This window comes from Boleophthalmus pectinirostris, unplaced genomic scaffold (assembly GCF_026225935.1).
Source record: "Boleophthalmus pectinirostris isolate CB_2022bp ecotype Guang Dong unplaced genomic scaffold, ASM2622593v1 HiC_scaffold_9, whole genome shotgun sequence".
Lineage (NCBI taxonomy): Eukaryota > Metazoa > Chordata > Actinopteri > Gobiiformes > Gobiidae > Boleophthalmus > Boleophthalmus pectinirostris.
This window is the reverse complement of record NW_026571541.1, coordinates 23568481-23591446: the sequence shown is the minus strand read 5'-3', so window position 1 is coordinate 23591446 and position 22966 is coordinate 23568481. Positions and strand designations below refer to the sequence as shown.

The window sequence follows — 22966 nt, the reverse complement described above, 5'->3', positions numbered from 1 at the left end:
TGTTGATTTGTCTTGGTACTCCCAAGACAAACTGATATAAAAAGTAATTATACCTAACAAAATATTAAACTTCTTTCAATTCATACTGCCATGTGTCCTTGGGCAACATACTTCACCCAGCCGCCTGATTGAGTGTGACTGGGGAATCGTAGCTCTGCAGGATGGTGGCAAAGTGAATAAAACATGCACGCATTTGTAAAGCACATGAATTGACTTCAGTGTTTGTGTGTTTAGAACTGAGCTTAAAGATGATGAATGTCTTATTAATAATGTGTATACTAAGATTTCTTGAATGGATACACACTGTTTTTTATGGCTACTGAAAATTGTCTAGAAAATCAAAATGTAGTAAAGAAAGGGGGGAGAATGTAGTCAAGAAAAGGTGGGTGACTGGATGAGATACAAAGACAAATGTCAGCAGGCAATAGCGGTAGTTTACACACATTCCCACGCACAGACACTCTGCCATAGGAGAAACTGAGTTTTGAGCAGAGGGGCAAAGAAGTGAAAAGCACATGGCCACTGAGCTAAGAGAGGTGAATATCACTGGTTTCAGGCCTTGTCAGATGGGAAGATTTGTCAGTACAAGTGATTTTTCTTTCTTACAGCTTTTGAGAAACATTCAGAAACATTCATAGAAATAATATGCAATTCTGACTCTTCATCTCTTCATATCAGTCTTAATGGTAAATGTACTATATTCTCCTGATGCATAGATGCAGAGATATAAAGCTGCAGTCCCATCAATTCGACTCTGTCCAAGTGTTTAAAAATAGACAGGTTTTGAACACTGAGGTACCTGATTTTCAAGCTGAATAGGGGGGAAAGAGGTATGCAAATCTGTCTAAGTTGTGCCTAGCTCTCACAAACCCTTTTACATTTTGCCAGTATTCACGTGTATACATGTTTGTCCACTAGCACAGCTCTTTCTTACAAATTAACAATAGATAAAATATTTTTTAATTTGACGAAGACAGCGCATAGTGGTTTTATTTTCATCATCAAGTTGTACACCTTTTGGGTAGGAAAACCTTGTGTTTTCATCCTCATCACATATATAGGTCCATTCATCAGCCATCACCTTTAAATTGTAGGATTGCCATGTGTAGAATTGTCACTTGTACATTTGCTGATTGATTTGGAGTCTTGACCCTGACAGATTTTTCATTCTTTTCTTATTGAATTCATGGCAAATTCTGAGATTATCTTGACAGTTGCTTAATCACCAAAATGAAAAATAAATGATCTGCCTTTTGATTAATATTTTGCAGTGATGGCTGGGCTGATCGCTACGACGTGACTGATGGCTACGTGCGCGAGGCAGCAGGCGGCATTACCATCAAACTCCAGTCCGCCGATGTGAAATGGTTCGATGATTACTACCTGAAACTGCGCCCCGAAAACAACCATCGCAACCCGTGGTTCCCTGAGTTCTGGCAGCACCGTTTCCACTGCAGACTCAAAGGTCACCCGCAAGAGAACGCCAAGTTCAACCGCACCTGCAGCAGTGAGTCACTAAGAGGACAAATGAGAGATATGGGCCTTGTCTCAATTCTCTTTGCTTGTTTCCTTCTCCTTAATTCCTCTCCTCAGTTCTGCAGGAAATGGGTGAGGAAGTCCCACCCACACAGGGAGGAGAGAGGACATAAACTCCTCACTGAGACCAATAAAGTTTGATTATTTCATCTGATGTCTGCTCCCTCAGGTTTACTCCTTCCGTGGTTTTCTTTGGGACATCACTTAATATGACACATTTGATTGACAGCTGACAAATGGAGGATTGAGGAGAGGAGTCAAAGCAGTGAGGAAAGAGAAATGAGACACGGCCACAGTGAACGTGTGGCCCCAGCATCTTCTTACAGGAGTAGGGATGGGATTATAAAGAATAATATCATGATAAAAACGGTTGGTAATCATCGTTCGTGTGACATTTTATATAATCGTGATAATTGCCAGCAAAGATAATTGCCAAAATGTGAAAAAAAAGCTACTTATCCATCATGATCTTCGCTAGATCAAAGTACAGTTATTTAAAAGTTGTTTAAACATGGAACTTATTCATAACATTAAAATGATAATTATTGATATCCATAACATTTTTAAACTGTCAGTAAATGTAGTAATTATCATGATTTAATCTTTAATCTCAATTATTTTGACAATGATAATCATGATACCAGATTTAAATATAATCCCATGTCGATACAGGGCACCATTTATCAGTGTTTAAACACGCCCCTGTTTTGATGTGTGCAAAACAAAGGGAATACTATCACTAATGGTCTTAGAACCTCTTTATTGAGTAATTAATACTCAAAATAATTAAATAACCAAATTTATAGGACATGAGAAGCAAAGCCAATCACACATGTGCAATTAAAAAAAAAATTATGAGGCACAATAAAACGATCTAACTGCTTCCTCAGAACAGTTAGATGTTGTCGAATTATATTTGCAGCTTAGTATAAATATTTTTACTGACCAAACTGAAATGTATTAAATAAAAAGTAAATTGAGGTGATCTCCTAGAACTATTGTCCTTAAAGTCTTAGTTTAAAATATGATCTGAAGTTTTTTTTGTTGTTGGTTTGACAGGGGCCCTTATTTTGTCTTTGTTTATAATTAAACTTGCTATAATCGTAACTAGATCATTGTAAATCATTTTGTTAATGCTACATTCAGCATAGTTATTGCATTTTTATTGTGCAGCCCAACTGTACTCCATTTTTATGTGTATATTCTCATCACTGTGTCTGTCTGGTCCTTTTTCATTCATTGGCAAAAATGAAATTGAGTGGAGGATCAAAGGGAATCATGTCTAATGTATTCTAATGAAAAAGGACATGGAATACAAAATAAAGGGTGCAAGAAGAGGCAATAGGAAAGATACATGTAGGTGGGAAACTGCTGATGAAAAGAAGAGAGACAAGAGCGGGCTTTGATGAAACTAGAATGGAGTTGTTTCAGAACACTATGGGGGCGAATATACAGACTCACTCTTCTCTTTCTCATCAGCCCATTTCCCCTGTTTGTGTTTTACCCCTAGAACGAGAGTCGCTCCGTCAGCAGTATGCTCAAGACTCAAAGATGGGCTTTGTCATCAATGCCATTTACTCTATGGCGTATGGCTTACATAACATGCAGCGCTCTCTGTGCCCAGGCTACCAGGTGGGTATGGAAGGGTTCAAGCATGATTGAAAATTCTCTAATGGTACCTACCCCTTGCCTCTAGAAACTGAGCTGCAAGGGGTAGGGGTTGAAAGTAAACCCCTACGAATTGGGACACCTCTACAACAATCACATACATCATCAGTAGCCTCCACCAGCTTTTACGTAACCAGACGTGACAAGCTTTTCCCAGAAATCCAACATGCCGTCTACCACTGTGGATTCTTTGGTATCTGTTTTCGTGGTAGCAGCCATCTTGCCGGTGATTCACAAGGCATTCTGGGAAATTGCTCATACAAAACAGAAATAATAAAAGTCCGCACACTGTTTCAAAGCTGCCAATGTGAAATTTATTGGCACAATGCAACTACTTGCTCACACCCCTATGTTTGGAGTGTGCCTCTCAAAAATCTTTGTTTGGAGGTGTATAGAACCTACCACTTTCCCCTACCCCTCTGCCATAACGGCAACTGGGACACCCCTACCTCTACACGTGAACACGTAAAACGGCGGGAAAGTGGTATGGCCAAGGGGTGTAATGGGATTCAGTCTATGAAGAATTAGTAATGCTACCTTTATTTTGTGTTTGCTCTGTAGTTCTGTTATTGAATAATTCTTGCTTTGTATATTTTTGACTGTATGTTCATTTGCAGGGGTTGTGTGATGCCATGAGACCTATAGATGGCGCTACACTGTTGGACTTTCTGATGAAAACAAACTTCACAGGGGTTTCAGGAGAGGGAATTTTATTTGATGAGAATGGAGACTCTCCTGGGAGGTAGGTGCTTTACTTTTAGGCGAGACCGTGTCGGGGGCAGCTGTTTTTAGAACAACAAGTACATCTTTCTGCCATTTTAATTGCAGGTATGAAATAATGAACTTTAAGAAGATGGGGAAGGACTACTACGACTATATTAACGTGGGCAGTTGGGACAATCGTGGACTGAAGATAGATGATGATGAAATCTGGCCTAACAAAGAAGCTATCATCAAGTCTGTCTGTAGTGAACCTTGTGACAAAGGCCAGATCAAGGTAAGGCAATGTCTTGACTTTTACATGTGAATAAGTTTACGTTTCATCATTTTCACACCATTTTGTCCTTTTAGGTGATCCGTAAAGGTGAAGTGAGCTGCTGCTGGACCTGCACTCCTTGTAAAGAAAATGAGTTTGTGTTTGACGAGTACACATGCCGGGCCTGTGACCTGGGCTCCTGGCCAACTGATGACCTCACAGGTTAGTTCCCTCTCTGTGACATTTGTGTTGACCAAGATGAGGCAAACTTTGGTCTGGTATTTCTCTTAAGCCCATCCTAAGAATGTATAGTGGTATGTATTAGAATAATAATGTAGTGTATGACATAAACACAGTTGGAGTGGTGTATAAACCCCCCCCCCCCCCTCTCTCTCTGTGTCTGTAATTTGTTACTGCCAGTGTTTTAATTATTTTGCATCAAGAGAAGGCTCCAATGCAAATTCAATTCTGTTGCTATGAAAATGTGTTTCTTCTCGATTGCATTTGAAGTGCTCGGATATTGCCTTGTTATGCTTTCAGCCGCTCATTATACTGTGCATTCAGTCCTGACCAAGAGAAATGATTAAAACATGAAATGAGTGGTGGTGGATATTCAAATTAAGCTTCAGTACCAAATGCAGAAACACTACTATACTCTTAAAGCAAAACTGTAAAAATGAAATCATGAAGGAAAGACGCTTAGGTATTCATGTAAGATCAATGTGTAATTAATGTTAGAAATGTTTGTAAATGAATTTTATTATAGGTACTAATATGCGTGGTAAAAGTTGTGTGTTATTTGCCCAGAGCAGTTATAATGAGGTGTAAACAAAGTCCTTGGCCTGTTTCTTCTGCAGACATTTTGATCTTTGTCCCTTAGGCCACAAAGGCAGGAGCGTATAGAGGAGCACAGATGAAGAGCAGAGCAATAAAAAGCACAACCACGCTGCTATTTTAGCTGGTAGCAACAAAGGCGAAGTGGATATAGGAGCAAGAAAACTATGGAAAACTGAAACAGAACAGAAAATAGAAAAAGCTACAATGAAAAATAAGTGTTCAGGAAAAGGGATCTTGAAACAATGCACCAAGGAAGTGATTATATGATGGAGAATAAAACTGTTGGAAAGCCACAGTTTAAATTAATTTGTTGTGTGTTTTTAATGTCTGATCACTTTGTGAATTCATGAATAAAAAATATGTAAAATGTAAAATGTGCTGCATTCAGCTGCTGCTGTTGATGTGTCAAGATTACTGAGCTGCATAATTTCAGCAAGATGGGAACTAATTAAAATGGTCCTTTTAATTAATTACTTCTTATCTGCCTGCCTATGAGGAAGACAAAAGATGGAGTGAGGAACTAAATCCATTGTGTAGAAGCAAGAAGGCAGAAACATGTTTAGAAAATGATTATATGAGTTATTTCCTAAGTGTAAGCATGTATTACATGAGTATGTTTTGGTTCAGGCTGTGATCCCATCCCAGTGGAGTACCTCCGGTGGGGAGACCCTGAGCCCATTGCCGCGGTGGTCTTTGCCTGCCTTGGACTCATGTTTACATTTTTTGTCACTGCTGTTTTTATCAGGTATTTTTTCTTTTTTAATGATTAAATGACCAGAAGCAGCAGAACCCCTTACCCTAACTGTTTGTGTGCAGATTCCGGGACACTCCAGTGGTGAAGTCCTCCAGTCGGGAGCTGTGCTACATTATACTTGTGGGGATTTGCTGTGGTTATCTATGTACCTTTAGCCTCATAGCCAAACCCCATGTTATTCATTGCTACCTCCAACGCCTTGGTATTGGCCTGTCACCTGCCATGAGTTACTCTGCTCTGGTCACAAAGGCAAGTTATTTGGGTTTACTGGACTTGTGGTAAAATTTGTGATTTAGAAAAATGAAGATAACCAAAAGGTTTTGGACCTAATCAGGGCAATTTATTGACCAAAGTGTGTGTGTGTGTGTGTATTTTTTTTTTTTAGACAAACCGCATTGCACGGATTCTAGCAGGCAGCAAGAAGAAGATTTGTACAAAGAAGCCCCGCTTCATGTCTGCCTGTGCTCAGCTCATCATTGCCTTCCTGCTCATTCTCTTACAATTAGGCATCATTGTTGCTCTGTTTCTTATGGAACCTCCAGAGGTTTGTTATGTACATTCAGTGTGTTGTAACCTTGCTGCATATTACTGAAATAATAAACTAGAACTCATGACTTTATTTGTATTGCTGTTTTCCTTGTCTCTGCAGGTAATTCATGATTACCCCAGCATTCGGCAAGTAAATCTGATCTGCAACACTACTAATCTGGGAGTAGTTGCTCCTCTGGGATACAATGGACTGCTCATCCTAAGTTGTACATTCTATGCCTTTAAGGTGAGTTCACAAATTATAATCCATGTTTCCTGCAAGTCAATCAGTCACACTTTACTTGGACTGTAATGAAACTTGTTGAACTGTTATGGTATTTTTATTTTTGTACATAAAATATTTTTGAAATTGGTTTGCAATAATACGATTAAACCTCCTATTAATTAATTAACTGACTAAATGTATTTTTTGTCTTACAGACTCGCAATGTTCCTGCTAATTTTAATGAAGCTAAGTACATAGCCTTTACCATGTACACCACCTGTATCATATGGTTGGCTTTTGTACCTATCTACTTTGGGTCAAACTACAAAATTATCACAATGTGCTTCAGTGTGAGCCTCAGTGCCACTGTGGCTTTGTGCTGCATGTTTGTTCCTAAGGTGAGTGAACTCCTGATTTTTAAATTATACTGCTCTTTTTAAATTTTAAATTTGTATCTATATGTATTATCTTGTATTAGGTATACATTATTCTGGCCAAACCAGAGCGTAATGTGCGCAGTGCCTTCACCACGAGCACAGTGGTGCGCATGCACGTGGGTGATGGCAAATCATCCTCAGCTGCCAGTCGCTCCTCTAGTCTGGTGAATCTGTGGAAGAGGAGAGGCTCCACTGGAGAGACACTCAGGTGTGTGTGTGTGAGCGTGTGTTTGTGTGGTGTTCTCTGGAGGCCTGTTGTCCAGGTTAATACCAGGTTATTCCTCAGTTACAGACCAAGGTACCATTTCTGTAATGGCCCCTCTCTGAGACTATTTATGGACCATGCAAGTGTGTGTTGGAGCATTCTCTGAGATTGATTCTCTCAACTCCCCAGAGTCTGCTCAACTGTTCTTCTGACCCCAATGTGAACCAAGACAATTGCCTAATGGAGACATAGAAAAGAAAGAAAAGTAATTCATAGAGGAAAAATAAAACCCAAAAGAAAATGATAAAAAAAATGTTATGAAACATACAAATCCTAATGAAAGTCTTTTTCTATGGAAAACATCTTTAATGGCTTGCACACCAGGCTTAAGGTCACCCACTGTCACCCATTGCTCAAAGGACACAAAGGACGAGCAGTGCCGTCACTTTCTTTAGATGAAATAGTATGAGAGACATGAGCACATTTTGGTTTGTCAGCAGGTTACTGCTGCATGCCCGCTTAGCTAGCAGGATTTCAATCATACTCTTCTGTGAAATGTCAGGAGAGTTCCTATCTTCGTTTCTTTTATACCTCTCTTCCCCGCTGCATCTCTTTTTATCCAGTCTTTATTCATTGGGTGGTCATAATTGGTAGGGCTGTCTGTCTCCTGTGCTGTGGTGGAAGACTCAAAGTACTGAATCCTATACAAGGGAGGGACAAATTTCAGATTTTAACATGTAAGACAACATGTATGAGTCCATCTGTCTATAAAATAGGTATAGGTTAAAGATAAGTATTTTTATGCCTAGTATAAGACCTAAGAGCATATTAAATTTTCACTGGTTTCAGTTGGAAATCGAGTCCATACCAAATAAAACTTGCTAAATGGGATAAATGGGACTGAACAGTTGAATAGACTAATGTGCCATTCATTTCTTTCAGTTCCAATGGCAAATCTGTGTCCTGGGCACAGACTGAGCGCAACACTTCACGTGGCAACCACCTGTGGCAGAGACTGTCATTTCACATCAAGAAGAAGGAGAACAACCAGACGGCAGTGATCAAGCCTTTCTCCAAAAACTCAGAGGAACGCTACTGTGGAGGGAGCAACCTGCCCCCACACGTGCCCCTGCCCTCCCTCCCCTCCATGTCCTCTCTGCCCAGTCAGCAGGACACCGCCACAGACAAGACTCTGTATGAGCTTTCTGAAGCTGAGGAGCGCTACTCCCTCACATATCAGCCTCAGACTCCGTCCCCTATCAGCACTGTGAGCCAAAGGCTGGGGGCAGCCTTAGAGGAGGAGCCGCCCTCCGCCAGCCTGCCTAAGTATGCCAGTAGCACGTGCAGCGGGGGCAGCAGAGGCAGCATGGCCAGCAGCTGCAGTCCACCAAGCAGCGGCTCTGTTGTCGCTGGGAGCGACGGTCGCCTGGTTACTGTGGATGATCATCCAGGACCAGCACAGAGTTCACTCATGGATCAAATCAGCTGTGTGGTGAACCGTTTTACAGCTAACATAACTGAGCTCAATAGCATGATGCTGATGCCCTCACCATCTCACTCTCACAAACATACCGGTCCTCCTCCTGTCCCCACAGATCCCTATCTGTTACCACGGGAACTCCACATGCCTCCTACACTTACCACTTATGCTGATGTGCAACCTCTGCCACCGGTGGAACCAGGTCTAGGGACCCGCCCCCCCTGTCCAATTCACCCTATGGGTCCCCCACCTTGTTCCCGGCCCCAGCCGTCCCCCTCTCTGTCCCCTCTCGGAGGAGCTCAGGTTGGGTGCCTCACTGACTCCCCTCTGAGGAGAGAGGAGCTGGAGGAGGAGCTTATTGCATTGACTCCCCCATCGCCTTTCCGCGACTCTTTATCTAGCAGCAGCTCCCAGTTTTCAGAGACAGGACTATGTCTGCCCCCAGTACCCTCTTTCCCTCCTCCCTCCCCTCCATCTCCTCGCTACAGCAGACTGACCCTGAGAAACTACAGCCAGAGTTCCTCATCTCTGTGATGGGCACCTGAAGGCTGCAGACCAGCTGTGAGTTAGCAGCTCGAGGAGGATGGTCTCGACTCTGTGCTGACACAGTGGGCTGGGGTGTTCTGTTTTGTGTTTACATGTGTGCAGTAAGATGCACTAACCTGTGCTCGCACCAGATCTTAGTGCTGTTTGACAGAAGTAAGTAAAGGAACAATGATGTGCATTCTTTTTTGGTGTCTGTGAGACCCCAAATCTCCATGTAAGGTCTACAGCTATTGTTGTGGTTTGGGTAGTGGCCTTAAAGTATCAGGCTATCAACTAATTAGAGATAGTGAATGTGCTTGTGTGGGTGTGTGAGTTTGCTGCGTCAGATTATGGGGAGTAGTAGAGGCTGTTGAAGGCACATCCAAATACAGTACGTCTGAGCACACCAATGTTATTATTTGACAAACCATCCAGTGTAAATACATGAGAGGGGATTGTCAAACCCAATATGGCTTCTTCAAGTGCACTGATGTAACATGACAATTAGTATGTTACTATGAGGAACTTACAGACCTTTTCATCATATTTGTTTTGTTTTTTTTTTTGGATATGCTTCCTCGGTTCCTCTTTCTGTGATTTTTTTCTTTAGTTGTATTTCATTTGTAAGCATTTGAATGTATGTTTTCTACAGTTGGGACCAAACATTTTGTCATTTTTATTTATGTCACTTCCGAAAGAGGGACAACGGATTGACAAACCATGGCCGTGTTTCTTAAAGGTGTCTGTCAAGTTTTATTGACTTTCATAACAAGGTTTAATAAAGGAACTGTATCTAGCCTGCCCTCTTACAGTTTTAAATAGATACTACAATCATAATTAAACCTGGTTTGCCACTGTCCAAACATGCAGATAAAGGACAAGTTTTTCTCATTCTCAATATATAGTATAGTACATGTCTCATGTGAAATTATGTGATTAATGATTGCGGGTGCTGGAGTTTAGGTAAAGAAAATTAGGATCAGAGAGTTCTTTTAGGTTTAAACAACTGGATTTTAACTGGGAACTGGGAACCTAAATAAGTGACTCATGTAAGGCTCATTCTACTTTCTGATTGATTTTGAGAAACAAAGCATCAAATCATAACATAAATAAATCAGACATCATGTCCTGTGTTTTTATAAATCAGCATTATAATTGTTATCAATAGAAGCTATAATTGATATTTGTTTAATGAAATTTAAAATCAAAATCTTACATACAGTTTGTTGGATGATGTTTAATTAAATAAGAATGTGTGGCCAAATTTTGTTAATATAAATCATGTTTGTAATTATATAAGTATACTTTTGAGAAACAAAAGGTTGTGTTTGTCTACATTTCCAAGAGGAACCCTTCAGATTAGAAACTGATACAGAATCCACATTTCATGTTGAGGTTCTGGTGTTAGCAGAAACCGCCTCATATGTGACAGGCAAATGTAGTATTTTTGTTCTACAGTAGCCAGCAACACCCAACTCTAATTCTGTAAATAATAAGGGCATGCAACAACTGTTTTGTTTCAGATGAAAAGGTTTTTTTACATATCAACAAATGAGAAAAATAAAAAACATGAAATCATACAGTAACAATATGTGTTATGACTACTGAAACTGTGTTACTACTCTAACCGTGCGAGTAACCATTCCTTAGCAAACGTCATATGTGTCAGTATAATAATACTTAATATCAGTATGTATGAATATTGTGCCAAAGGGGTTGGGGAGGGCTAGCCTAGTTTGTGGGTATAAGTGGTTTCATAAAAATGTCAGCGTGGATTTATATTGTTTTTTGATATTTTCTATATGAATATGATCATATTTTCCAGTGTTAAAGCAATATGATCCATTTGTAAATGGTGCACATTTGAGACATTTCCTAAACTGTGTCTTAGATGGTTATTTTTTCATTCTGATTTGTGGACAGTAGCAAAGACTGTGATAGATTTTCTTTGTCTTTGTCTTTACTGGATGGGCAATAGCAGGGGAGAAACTGTGTGCTTTATATTATATCAGTGTGGTGCTCTGGTGTATGGTCCTAGCAGAGAGTGAACATGTGCCATTTTATAATAACAGTGTCATTATTGCACTACACTTACGCTGGTTAACTATGGCACAGATGTGGTCTGCTTAGTTTGAATTGGCTTGTCAATACAGTTCCAGATGTATTGCTCTAATTATTTACAGCTCAATTGTAGTATGATGTCATTCAGTAACTTTAATAGGCTTAAACCTTAAACACATTGCAGCTGCTTTGTGCAGTTTCAGACCACTTGTGAGGAGGTACCCAGTGTGAGTGTGTGCTTGTTGTTGGGAGCTGAGCGTCAGCACTTTGGCGCCTGCTCTCGGCCCCTGGGCCAGGCTCCATGAGGCTGCTGCCTCTGCACAAACCAGAGTGTATACATCTCTACTGTCTTATTCTCTTTAAGGGCTCGCCTCTCACACATCATGGGATGTTTTGTACAAACAGAGGAGGGTTCTCACTGTACACCCAACGCATGTCCCCACATTCTGGGCATCATTGTCTTGGTTGGTGATATTATATAATGTATTTTGTTAGAATACTATTAGTATTGCAAATACAACATGACTTTAAGAACAACATGATCTTAAAGTCAATCCACCATTTCAGTGATTAATGAACAAAAAAGACTTGAGTTCCTTTGACTGGGCTTGACCTGTGTCAGAGTTTAAAGCAGGTGAGGTTGCTCTGCCCTGCTGGCTGGCCTTGTATGGAAATGAAAGAGCACAGTTACATTGGGAAAGGAAATAGGCATTTTGCTGACAGACTGAGAAATCTGCACTAACACCATTGCTCATTTTAGACCAGCCTCAACAATCAGACACAGCAATTGCTTACATTAGCCTAGCCTGGTCAAGGCTACATTGATTTTCACATTTTTCTGCAATCAGAACATAGTGATGACAATGCATAAAACAAGGTTTTCCATCCCTATATGCAAAATGCTGTGGCCATGTTGACTTTATAAATGCACTCTAAAAGATTGAAATAATAATCCCTGCAATCAAAAGTACATAATCCAACCATATTTGGTTGATGATCATTGAGAAACAAATCTTAAGCATGTATTTCATACCACTAGAGGCACTGTTCCAGCTATCACAGGATCAACTTCCTCTGCTAGTCAAAAATCATGGTGATATTTGATGCTGCCTTTTTAATGACTTCAGATTTCTTGTGTTAAGAAGCTGGTGAATGGTATATGGATGTATTGGACATGTTTGAATATAAGTGTTTGCTTTGTATAAAGTATAGAGTTGGCAAGATTGTGACAGTGTTATTGCTAATTAATTATATTTGTAATTCTAAGAGAACAAAACCAAACTAAACTGTGATTATATGTTATATAAGATGTTCTATAAATATCTTTGCAGGATAAATGCTGTGTGCTTTTTATATTTGACACACCTTCTCATTGTAGTGTCGGGACAACTTCCAAATTTAACTGATGTCCATTGGTGAATGTTATATATCAAATTATTTTAATAACTATGAGATTTTGAATTATAGATTTCCAAAGACAAAGTAATGTAGGTCTGAACATTTTCCCTCAAATTAACTTTAATTTTAAATGTAAAGTCACCAGAACTACTGTACTGATGGTGTAGAATGTAATGCTGGCGTTGCTCCTGGATGGACACTACACCATAAGGAAGTCATTATAGTTAATCTTTCAGGAAAAGTGAATTGTTTTGCTGAGAAACTTTGTGGCATTTGTCCTTCTCATTTCAAAGTAAATGGCATTTAATGAACTTTTTATTGCTTGGTTTGTTTTTGCGTTTTTTTCTGATGTTCAGAAATACAGAATGTAATTTGATGCTAAATCAGTGTGATAAGGGATGGTTCATTTGGGTATTTGATGACCTATTTAATATTGCTTTGTTAAGTGTGAAATATAAGAATCTATGGTTCTAGGTGAAGAGTATTTACATGGCTTTATGGCGTGGGGTTCTTGCAGGCTAACTGAGATGTCTCTTAGTTCATTTAGACCTATAATCAAATCTGTTTACATTTTTCTACACTTCATGCCTCCATGCCGCCCAGTGTGTTTGTTGCTGGTAATATATTATCACATGGTCTCATAGATTCATTTTTATCTTTTACAGATATAGCTTCTGAGTAATGTTGCAATGAATCTTCAGTTAATTCCAAATTAGACACAAGACACTGTTAAAGGCACTTTGAATATACCTCTTAATTTTTTTATTGAGCAATAATGAAACACATATGAAACATTCACATTTAACAGTGCCATTATCATACTGCTATGATAATTGTGAATTAGTAAAAATAGCTTATTCTGCTTCGCATCTTTCCAAACATCAAAAACACACACACACACCATATACAGGAAATTCTTATTTAAAATCAGCATCCATTGAACTCTAGAGGCAGCTTCATTTATTGCACACTGACAGGTCAAGAGTCACTTTAGATGAAGCACTTGACTGGGGTCATTCATTTATTGACTTCTTGATCTTCTGACAAAATATTGTGCTGCCTAAAAAGAATTGCACTGAATTTTTCATTTATATCATTTTACGAATACATAACTTGGAAGTCTGAATACATTTACCCAATCATATTGATGTTTGAACAAAGGCAGTTCTTAATGTTTTGGATGTATCCCAGTATTTCTGGTAACAGAAAGACCACAGAGTATATGGAAGACATAAGAGGGGAAACAATCAAGTGTTTTGTCTATTATTTTTTGCCATTGATAATTAATTGTGTATGTGTACTTTGAAGTACCTTTTAAATTGTTATTAAAATGATGCTTGGTTAAATGGCTCTGTTCTGTTTTATTCATTGTTTGTGCTTTAATTCTATTACAAAGTTTACCATATTCTAATATACAAGGATCATGTTTCACAGTTGTGGTCACATCTTGAACTGTTGCACTGAGGCAGTGAATAGAGAAGTCAGTTTAGTGCACGCGGTGAATGAAGGCACAGCCCGTTGTACTGTGTCCTACATGTCAATGACTCCAGTCAATAGAAGCTGTGAGTCCATGCTCTGCCTGTCTGTGATATCTGCTCTGCTCTGTCTCCTGCTGATCTCGTCAGCCAGCCCACAGTCACACACAGACACACAGACACACACACTGTTTTCATTCACTGTGTGAGTGTGATGAGGGATACAGGTCAAGACTATGAAACGACTCTGCCATCTCTCATTCTCCTGCCCCTTATCTGCACACTCTCCTCATTTCACCCTTTAATATTGTGTGTCAGTCCGAGACACCCTGTCATTGTTCTGAGAGCAGCAATTGCTCTCTATCAAATAGGAAATTGTTGCAAATGGCTCAGTGTGAAAAGAAACATGCCCAGAATGCTAACATAAACAAATTGTTTTTTACTGGGTCAACTAAAATGATTTCATTTTTAATTTAATTTGATTCTTGTGAGATTCAATTATAATTTGAACGGCAAAATCACTTCTGTATTCATTTATATCCATATAATGGTACATTACCTGCATGATTCCAAAGAAATAAAACCATATTGTGGAATATTCTCCATAGAAATAAATCAACTTCGTGCCATACTGTGGAAGATTATAGCCATGGGAACACTATTTCCATGGAAACATGCCTTGTTTGTGAAGATGCATCTTTTTCGGTGCAATACGCACAACCAAATCGAAAACAAAAACATGCTTTTATTTTAGTCTGTTTGGCTGTAAAATAGATTTTTTTTTTTTAGTTAAGATGCTTCAGTGCTTTTCTTGCAGTCATGAAACAGAATAAAAGTGCACTGGTTTATAACACCCAATAGCAGCTGTGAGCACTCAACTCTAGAAAGAACAATCGTTTTAGGCTCTTAGCAGTTGCCTGTACAGTCCATTAACTCTTTTCCCTTGTTTGTTGCTGCGTGAATGGCATGTTGTGGGTTCACTGCAGTCAGATGGGGCCTATATATAAGAGCGTGTGGGCAAAGGGTGTCATGGCAGCCTGTGGTTAACACCGGGTGAGATTGTATAGTGTGTGGAGATTTACTATATATACAAAGCTGTGTGGGCTTCAGCATATGTGTGTTTTCTCACATATGTGGGCGCACAAGTGTCCATGAAGCTACTCCAGAGGAGTGGAGTGGTCAGCACACTCAAGTAGCTCTTCAGGTATATTGACAAAATGTCCCTTTCTATGGTTAATCAAGGTGGTCAGCAGAACCTTCAACTTTTTGGGCAGTGGAGAGATGATCAAGTAAGAATTCACTGCTATGTTGGTGAAATATATTTAAGTTGAAGAGCCTCAATTTAAATAGCTTTGCAATTTACCAGCCACTCTGTTATGTAATTATCAAATTTCCATAGGCTTTTCTAGAGCTGAGGAGCAACGGTGCATTAAATATCTCTCTATGTGGTACAGGTTTCAGTCTGCTTCCAAGAATGTTCCACAGTATGGCATTAAACTTCATGTTTTGCAATTTTGAGCTTATCGTTTATCGTAAATCTCCTACCCAGGCTGTTGTGGTTTGAGCTCACCAATTAGTGCATTTAGCTTTATTTTAACACTTTACTACGACAATGGCTTTGCACAAAATGAGTTTACACTGCTCCATTATGGATTAGGAGAAGTTACAGGGTTGTAGATGTCTAATAATAATTTCTTTAGAGATTTTTTCCTTATTATAGTTTGATTATGCCGTGCAGTAAAAAGTACTATAGACAAGATTTATGTTACTAGTAATTTAAATAATATATTTTGGGGGAAAGAGCTCCTGAGTCATTGGTTGCGCTGGATTCTAAACAATGGGCATCGGCCAAGAAAAATCTCATATCTCTGCTCAAAAATACCCTTCTTACTGTGAGTGGTGTTGCCTCTCCACAGACCTACCCTGTAACTTAAGATGGTAGCATAATTTTAATGCCATACTGTGAAATATTCCATGCAAAGCTGTCGTTGGTAATTTATGGTTGAGCTGAGCCATGTGAATAAAAGGGAGCTGACTATAGAACAAAATTGTGGCTGCCAATATCGCAGAACTCCGAGTCACTTGAGTTTTAATTTCCTGTCAGTGGAAGCGAGAACAATATCAAGATTGAAACATGACTTGGTATGAGTCACTCTTGCAGTGCGCTTGCTGGGTTCAGGCTGTTAGCATTCATAACCTCATCTCTGTGTCTGCGCCTGTGCTCTGTGCTCCTGCTCGCCTTCACACAGACAGTCAGACGCACACGTATGACAGACACCCGCTCCCTCACACACTTTCACTTACACACGGACTAATAGCACTAATGAGGCTGCATGACTAATTCCTCTTCAGCCCTTTCTACAGATGAGTGCTTATTATGGTCTGTCAAGGAGATGAGTCAGTCTATGTCATGGTTACTATGGTGATCAAAGCCCTCAGTACTTCCTTTAAGTGCCCGCTGGCTGAAATAAGACTCTTTTAACCCCTTTAACCACACACCAATCAGGCACAACTGGACTGGGAAAAAAATATCAGCCCTGGATTTAAAAAATTTATTTATTTTTGGACAATTTTTCACAGCTTTCACTTGGGTCCTGTATGGCCTACAGGAACAAATATGATGTTGTGTCTAAAATAACAGTTGATCTGAACAAAATTACTTCTCGAAATGTCTAGGCGTGTGCGTCACGATAACTGAGCCATAAAAATATAGTCCAAAGCATAACAGGAAATATGACTGATATTGTTTCACAAGGCCTGTTCTTCATAGACTATATGAATTAAATATAGATTTCATAAAAAAAAAAATAAAATATTGTATAGTAATCAGTAGGTATTATTTCTTATGCGTGGTCAAAGTCCCACTATTCTGACTGAACTGCAATAGTCAGCAATGAACACAAGAGAATCACAAAACATTACAACATTTATAAACTTTTATTATGACATGTGAATGTCACCTGGGCCAACAGTGATGCTACACTGAGATAGTGTGATGTTTCACAAACACTGTCCAAATAATGTATTAATGAGTAATTTTACCGACTGCCACCCATAGCACTGCTTACGGAGCTTTTTAGCCTACTGCACTACTGACAAGAAAGCCTGATGGGAAGATGCAGAAGAGCTGCACAATCCACAAAAAATAAAACTATCTTCAAATAACGTTTTGGCAACTAACCAATAGAAACAGCAACGATACTTTAGCTATTTATAGTAGTGAGTACAGACATGAGTAACGCTCAAGTGTTGGGGCTCCTTTGCGCATGTGCATTGTATGAAAAGTCACATGACACGCGAGCATATCACATGAGAAACTCGAACAAAGAACACGAGGAGACAAGAGGTGAACTTCTTGCGTTTCAATGTTGCCAGACAGAATGTGCTACACATAGACCCACCTACGGGCATTTCCTGTGATAAATTGTCTTTATGTGTTCGGTGAAAATGCCCAGTTTAGGCTATTAAATCTATATTTTAAATGTGTGTTAATTAGAAGATTGACATAACTCTTTGTGTGACGCTGGAACAACACTCATCTTGACTTGTAGTGCTCTTTGAAAAAGTTGCGCTTGCATAAATCAGTCGGAACAACAGGGAAGTTCAAATTCCCCTGCGCTGTTTGTTTGGCGACAGTAGGTCACCTGTACGCACAGGCAGCAGAGTGTTTCTAAGAGCGGCTCGTCTCCTTCTCATCACCATGAGGCTCAGCGGTGTGCTGTTCTGTGTTCTCCTGATCTGGGTTGAGTCGTCCTGGGCTGACACACCGGCGAACTGCTCTTATGAAGACCTGCTGGGCACATGGGTCTTTCAAGTGTCCAAAGGAGGTCACGATAAGAGCATCAACTGTTCAGCAGAAGGTAAACCTGTTTTTGTGTTAGCCTGCTTATAATTATAAAGTCATGTGACGGAGTGATCGGGCCTTGAATATCACAAGTTGGGGCAGGTGGCTCTTTCATTTCCTGATTCTCGTCCTAACCATGAATTGGCGGTGCAAACAGTAAAATCCATTGTTAAATTTAAAAGCAATTCCAAATGTCAGTGTTGTATTTTACTTTAAAGCTGTTGGAGCAAGCTCAGTAACCGTGACCCTGGAAAAACAGGATGTAGCCATTGATGAATTGGGCAACACTGGCTTCTTCACGCTCATCTACAACCAAGGTTATGAGGTGGTGCTTGGTGGATACAAATGGTTTGGTTTTTTCAAGGTAAGTCTCATCCTTTTGCTGTACTTAATTTATACATGCTTGCAGAGGCCTGAATTGGTATTTAAGGTCATATTTCTTCAGTATTAAAACACAGAATCAAAAGGGCCATAACAAATTTATTTTTAAGACACTATTACTTAAAAATATAGGCCCACATAGTGTTGTGTGAGAAGACAATCACATGATACTTGGCCGAGGGAAGTGCCACATTTGGCTTTCTTGTCCTGATTTTTCTAGGTCTAAACTTCCTCTTTATATCTTTTTTTTTTTTTTTTTTGTTAACCATTTTATAATTCCTGTTCTGTAAAAAAAAAATAAAGATACGTTGTAATGATTTTATTGACTGGACACTTCATAATTTTATGGTGCTTTTTTGATTTATGCACATGTTTTTTTTATTTTAAATGCCCTCCATTGCAGTACTCTCAGGATGGTCCACAGGTGATCAGTTACTGTGATCAGACCCTGCCAGGATGGGTTCATGATGTCTTAGGAAACAACTGGGCCTGTTTTGTGGGGAAAAAAGTGAAAGGAGTGCCACCCCGAAGGGACGCCCAGCCGATCTTCAGCAGAAAGTAGGTCTACAGCAATATTCACAAAAGCTGCGGCAAGTCACATATGAATATTTCTTTAGTGTCTTGTGTTAGAAAATATCTACTATCTATCTTGAAGGTCTTCTACTTAAGGCAAAAATCAATGTTATTATTGATCTAATCAAATGCTGCTCAATCTTAGGTATCTCCAGAGCTCATACAAACACAATCTGGACTTCATTGATGCAATCAACTCCGTTCAAAGCCTTTGGAAAGCTCAGCCTTATCTTGAACATGAAACCTACAGTCTGTTGGAGCTGCAGTACAGAGCTGGAGGTCCTGCATCTCGGATCCCTGTGTGAGTTCTCCCTCATGTTCTTGTTCATTACCTTAGGATGCCTTTGGAGACCCCATTACTCCACTCTAGTGTTACATAAATAAACCTCTTTATAAATGTCTCCTGTACACTTGCATAGAAGGTGAAACTGTACCATAAATCATGTGCTCAGCTGACAACATCATGCCCAGACTTGAAGCATGTTTTTTTTTTTTGGGGTAACATCTTTTATGATGGTTGAAATATACCTGCACAGACGCGCTCGCCCAGCCCCTGTGACAAGTGATGTAGCCAAGATGGCAGCTGCTCTCCCTGCCCACTGGGACTGGAGGAACGTCAATGGTGTTAACTTTGTCAGCGCTGTACGAAACCAAGGTAAATCATAAACATGTCTGAATATACAAATCAGGCAAGCATGGCAAATATGACATTTTTATATATGCGGACAATTGAGTAGGTTTCACTGTAGCAGCTGTCAGTGCTGAAGAGCATTTATCCAGTACAATGGCTTCCCTTTTGGCGAGCTTTAGCCTGGATTGTGCCTTCCCTTGTGTTTCTGCACAGCCTAGTGTGTGAGAGCACAGATTATGTCTGCTGAGTGTCTAGGAGGGCCTCGGCAGTACTGGGTATAAAGATCTGGAGAGGCCTGGAGTGTTTCAGTAGAAGCCCCCTAAGCCTGCGTTAGGCCCTCTGCCACGGTCTCAAGTCAAATAGATTTTAGTACCACAAAAATCTAAAATGTTTTTATCAGCTGTGCTAGAGAAAATGTACCATAGACATTTGTAAGTATTGCTTTGTGGTTGTTAAGTGAAGCACAAATAAAAGCCACCATAACCTTGGCATGAATTATCTCTACAATTACTCTGCTCAGTAAATCCCTAAAGTCTTTTCTGTGACCTAATTTGCTTTTTACAATGCTGCATAAAGCTTTTTTCAGACTATGATGCTCTATCAGAAACTGCTAACCTTATCTCAGTTTATTTTAGCAAGTACAATGGATGTGTACCTGACTTTTGTGTGAACCTTTTATGTTCTCTTTTTCAGCCTCCTGTGGTAGCTGCTATTCCTTTGCTTCAATGGGAATGCTGGAGGCACGAATCCGCATTTTGACCAACAACAGCCAGACACCCATCCTCAGCCCTCAACAGATCGTATCGTGTTCAGAATACTCCCAAGGTACATTAATGAAAGAGTAACAAAATTATGAACGGAAAAAAGATAATTATTTTTAATTTACCTTCTCATTTAAAGGTTGTGATGGTGGATTCCCGTATCTGATTGGGAAGTATGTGCAGGACTTTGGTGTGGTGGAGGAATCCTGCTTTCCGTATGTTGGCAAAGACACCCCTTGTGGTCTTTCTCAAAAATGCGGGCGCACTTATGCTGCAGAATACAACTATGTTGGTGGATTTTACGGTGCCTGCAGTGAAGCAGCCATGATGTTGGAGCTCGTTAAGAATGGACCCATGGCAGTGGCGTTTGAGGTAAATTATGGGTGTTTAAATTCTGATGTTGTTTCACGCCATCAAAAGGTTTCTGTTAGAACCATGTCAGGTCTGATTAATTGCTTTTACTTGCATACTCTGGTCCTCATGTCTTTATATTCTATCAATGACTTGAATTGTTTTCCTAAAGGTGTATCCTGACTTCATGCATTACAAAGAGGGCATCTACCATCACACTGGTCTCATTGATACTGTCAATCCTTTTGAACTGACCAACCACGCCGTGCTGCTGGTGGGTTATGGCCACTGTCACATGACTGGACAAAAGTACTGGATAGTTAAGAATAGCTGGGGCACCGCCTGGGGAGAAGAGGGCTACTTCCGCATCCGCAGGGGGAGCGACGAATGTTCCATTGAGAGCATCGCTGTTGCAGCCAGTCCCATCCCCAAGCTGTAGTTAGAAAAGGGAAAACCTTTATGGGAGCCAATTTTTAAATTGGAAAACTATGTTTTTATTGTTTTGATTCTTGAGGTTCTAATTTTACTGATGAAAAGGGACATCCAAAAGGAAGCAAAGTATAAGATAATTGATAGAAATATTCTTAGCCTTTTCAAAAAGGGTTGGATACATGCTGAAACTCTTCATCTTTGTGCAATTGATGTGTTCTGCATTCTCAGGGAAGCATAAATGAGATTTTAATTATGTGCCCTTAATTGTATCATATGGTTTTTATTAGAGCCCGACCGATAGGGATTTTGCGGTGGCCGATATGAAACCGGTATAATGGAAGTTGGAGCTGCCGATAGCCGATATAATCGCCGATATATTTAGTGATGTAAAAATTCACTGTAAATGTTTAATTGTTTAAAAAACTTAGGTTTGACTCTGGTGGATTTTAAATTGGGTTTATTTAGGCTACATTTATTGTTATTCTGCCTCTTTACATCATATTTACAGACAGTAGGTTGGCTTAATGGCATTTTTGCATCACATTCTAGACACTAGTGATTGGTATTCCAGTTCTTTTCAGAGAACCGGCTCTTTTGGCTCGGCTCACTAAAAGCTGCTGGTTCTTTTGGCTCCCAAGTGGCTCTTCAGATTGTTTTGTTGCAAGCAGGTCTAAAGCACGTCTAAAGCAGGACTGAATCAGGACTGAACCAGGTCTAAACCAGGACTGAAAAAGGACTAAACCGGGACTTATTTATTTTATGCTAAACTACAGTCAAATATGCTCGTTTTTTTTTTAATCCTACGTACACGCAAATTTCTCAAAGTTTCGTTTTGAGCCGCTGCCGCTGTCAAACTACGAATCTGCACGCGGCGTGAAGAGAAAAAAGTGAGAGAAAGAGAAAACACGGCTCCCAATAAGGATCAGGCTCCCGTCGTTCCCTTCAAAGAGCCGGTTCTAAGAGTCATTTCGTTCGCGACGGACCCATAACTAGTAAAGAAAGTAGCGCTATTAGCCTTTAGCCGTAAATACGTGCGCGCCGCGGTAATTAATTATATGCGCAAATGTTATAATTCACACGTCTATTCACAGCTCATTTACATATCAGTGCAGGTCCAGTAGCAAATATACAGCCAATATAGTCACTTTAGAACAGACCAATAGAAAACAGTCTGTTTATGTGCGGGAGCTACAGCAGCTAACCCATAACAAATGACAAAAACTAGCTTCAGAGTCGACATATTTCCAACACTCACCGCTCATACAGGCTCCTCCTCACATCACAAATCTGCACTAATAAATGTCCTTTTAATCCAGACTCAAACCGATTGTCCGTAAAAAGAATATAATCTCAGTGTTTGGATCTGTGTCTGCAGGTGTAAACAAACACACGTGAGTGACGCGACTCTGTGGTGTGTTCAGGGACAGTACGGACACAGAGACAAATGACTCCGTAAATAAATACTGATGTGGAGCCACATATTAGGACATTTATCTGTCTGTAAATTGGATTAAATGAACAGAATGTAGAGAGTCTAAGCTTTATAACGAGGTATAACATGCCCACGTGAAATATCGGCCCCTATCAGCAAGCATATCGGCCGATATGCCCAAAGTTGCCCATATCAGACGATAATATCGGCCAACCGATATATCGGTCGGGCTCTAGTTTTTATCCAATTTGAACCTAGGATGCCTTTTTTTATTTTAATTTTAAAAGGGAATATTTGATTACAACATCATGTAAATCATTTGTGATTCATTAAAATGCTGACTTCACAGTACTGTTTCAGAAAATGTAAATGTTTGCACTGTTGGACAAAAGGAAATAAAACGTAACTAAAGCTATAAAAAACAAAAGTCTGATTTGTTGGTGTATTTTATAATT

General features: G+C 39.7%; 2 protein-coding genes across 3 annotated transcripts in view; both read left to right on the top strand.

The window, feature by feature from the left end:
- The window catches only part of grm5b (glutamate receptor, metabotropic 5b), a 29734-nt gene extending 20553 nt beyond the window's left edge, over nucleotides 1-9181 (top strand). Inside the window, exons 5-17 of one of the 2 annotated variants that reach the window (XM_055166978.1) lie at nucleotides 1272-1507; nucleotides 3047-3168; nucleotides 3822-3946; nucleotides 4033-4201; nucleotides 4276-4402; nucleotides 5645-5762; nucleotides 5834-6020; nucleotides 6157-6315; nucleotides 6421-6546; nucleotides 6741-6923; nucleotides 7004-7170; nucleotides 8110-8531; nucleotides 8625-9181. In XM_055166978.1, coding sequence (XP_055022953.1) covers nucleotides 1272-1507; nucleotides 3047-3168; nucleotides 3822-3946; nucleotides 4033-4201; nucleotides 4276-4402; nucleotides 5645-5762; nucleotides 5834-6020; nucleotides 6157-6315; nucleotides 6421-6546; nucleotides 6741-6923; nucleotides 7004-7170; nucleotides 8110-8531; nucleotides 8625-9181 — 2698 coding nt within the window. Of the gene's footprint in view, nucleotides 1-1271; nucleotides 1508-3046; nucleotides 3169-3821; nucleotides 3947-4032; nucleotides 4202-4275; nucleotides 4403-5644; nucleotides 5763-5833; nucleotides 6021-6156; nucleotides 6316-6420; nucleotides 6547-6740; nucleotides 6924-7003; nucleotides 7171-8109 lie in introns of both variants that reach the window. The other variant, XM_055166977.1, reaches the window with a different exon arrangement.
- An 8299-nt stretch (nucleotides 9182-17480) lies between these two features.
- Nucleotides 17481-22938, top strand: ctsc (cathepsin C). Its single transcript, XM_020940348.2, has 8 exons — nucleotides 17481-17966; nucleotides 18169-18314; nucleotides 18735-18889; nucleotides 19050-19205; nucleotides 19441-19559; nucleotides 20229-20360; nucleotides 20436-20668; nucleotides 20820-22938. Exons 1-8 carry the CDS (start codon nucleotides 17807-17809, stop codon nucleotides 21084-21086), a joined length of 1368 nt encoding a protein of 455 aa, XP_020796007.1. The 5' UTR covers nucleotides 17481-17806; the 3' UTR covers nucleotides 21087-22938.
- Nucleotides 22939-22966: the final 28 nt, after the last annotated feature.

Coding starts and splice junctions, on each gene's coding strand:
- ctsc (XM_020940348.2), top strand. CDS start 17,807: ATGAGGCTCAGCGGTGTGCTGTTCTGTGTTCTCCTGATCTGGGTTGAG. Junction 18,890..19,049: donor CAGCCGATCTTCAGCAGAAA/GTAGGTCTACAG, acceptor GCTCAATCTTAG/GTATCTCCAGAGCTCATACA. Junction 19,206..19,440: donor CCTGCATCTCGGATCCCTGT/GTGAGTTCTCCC, acceptor ATACCTGCACAG/ACGCGCTCGCCCAGCCCCTG.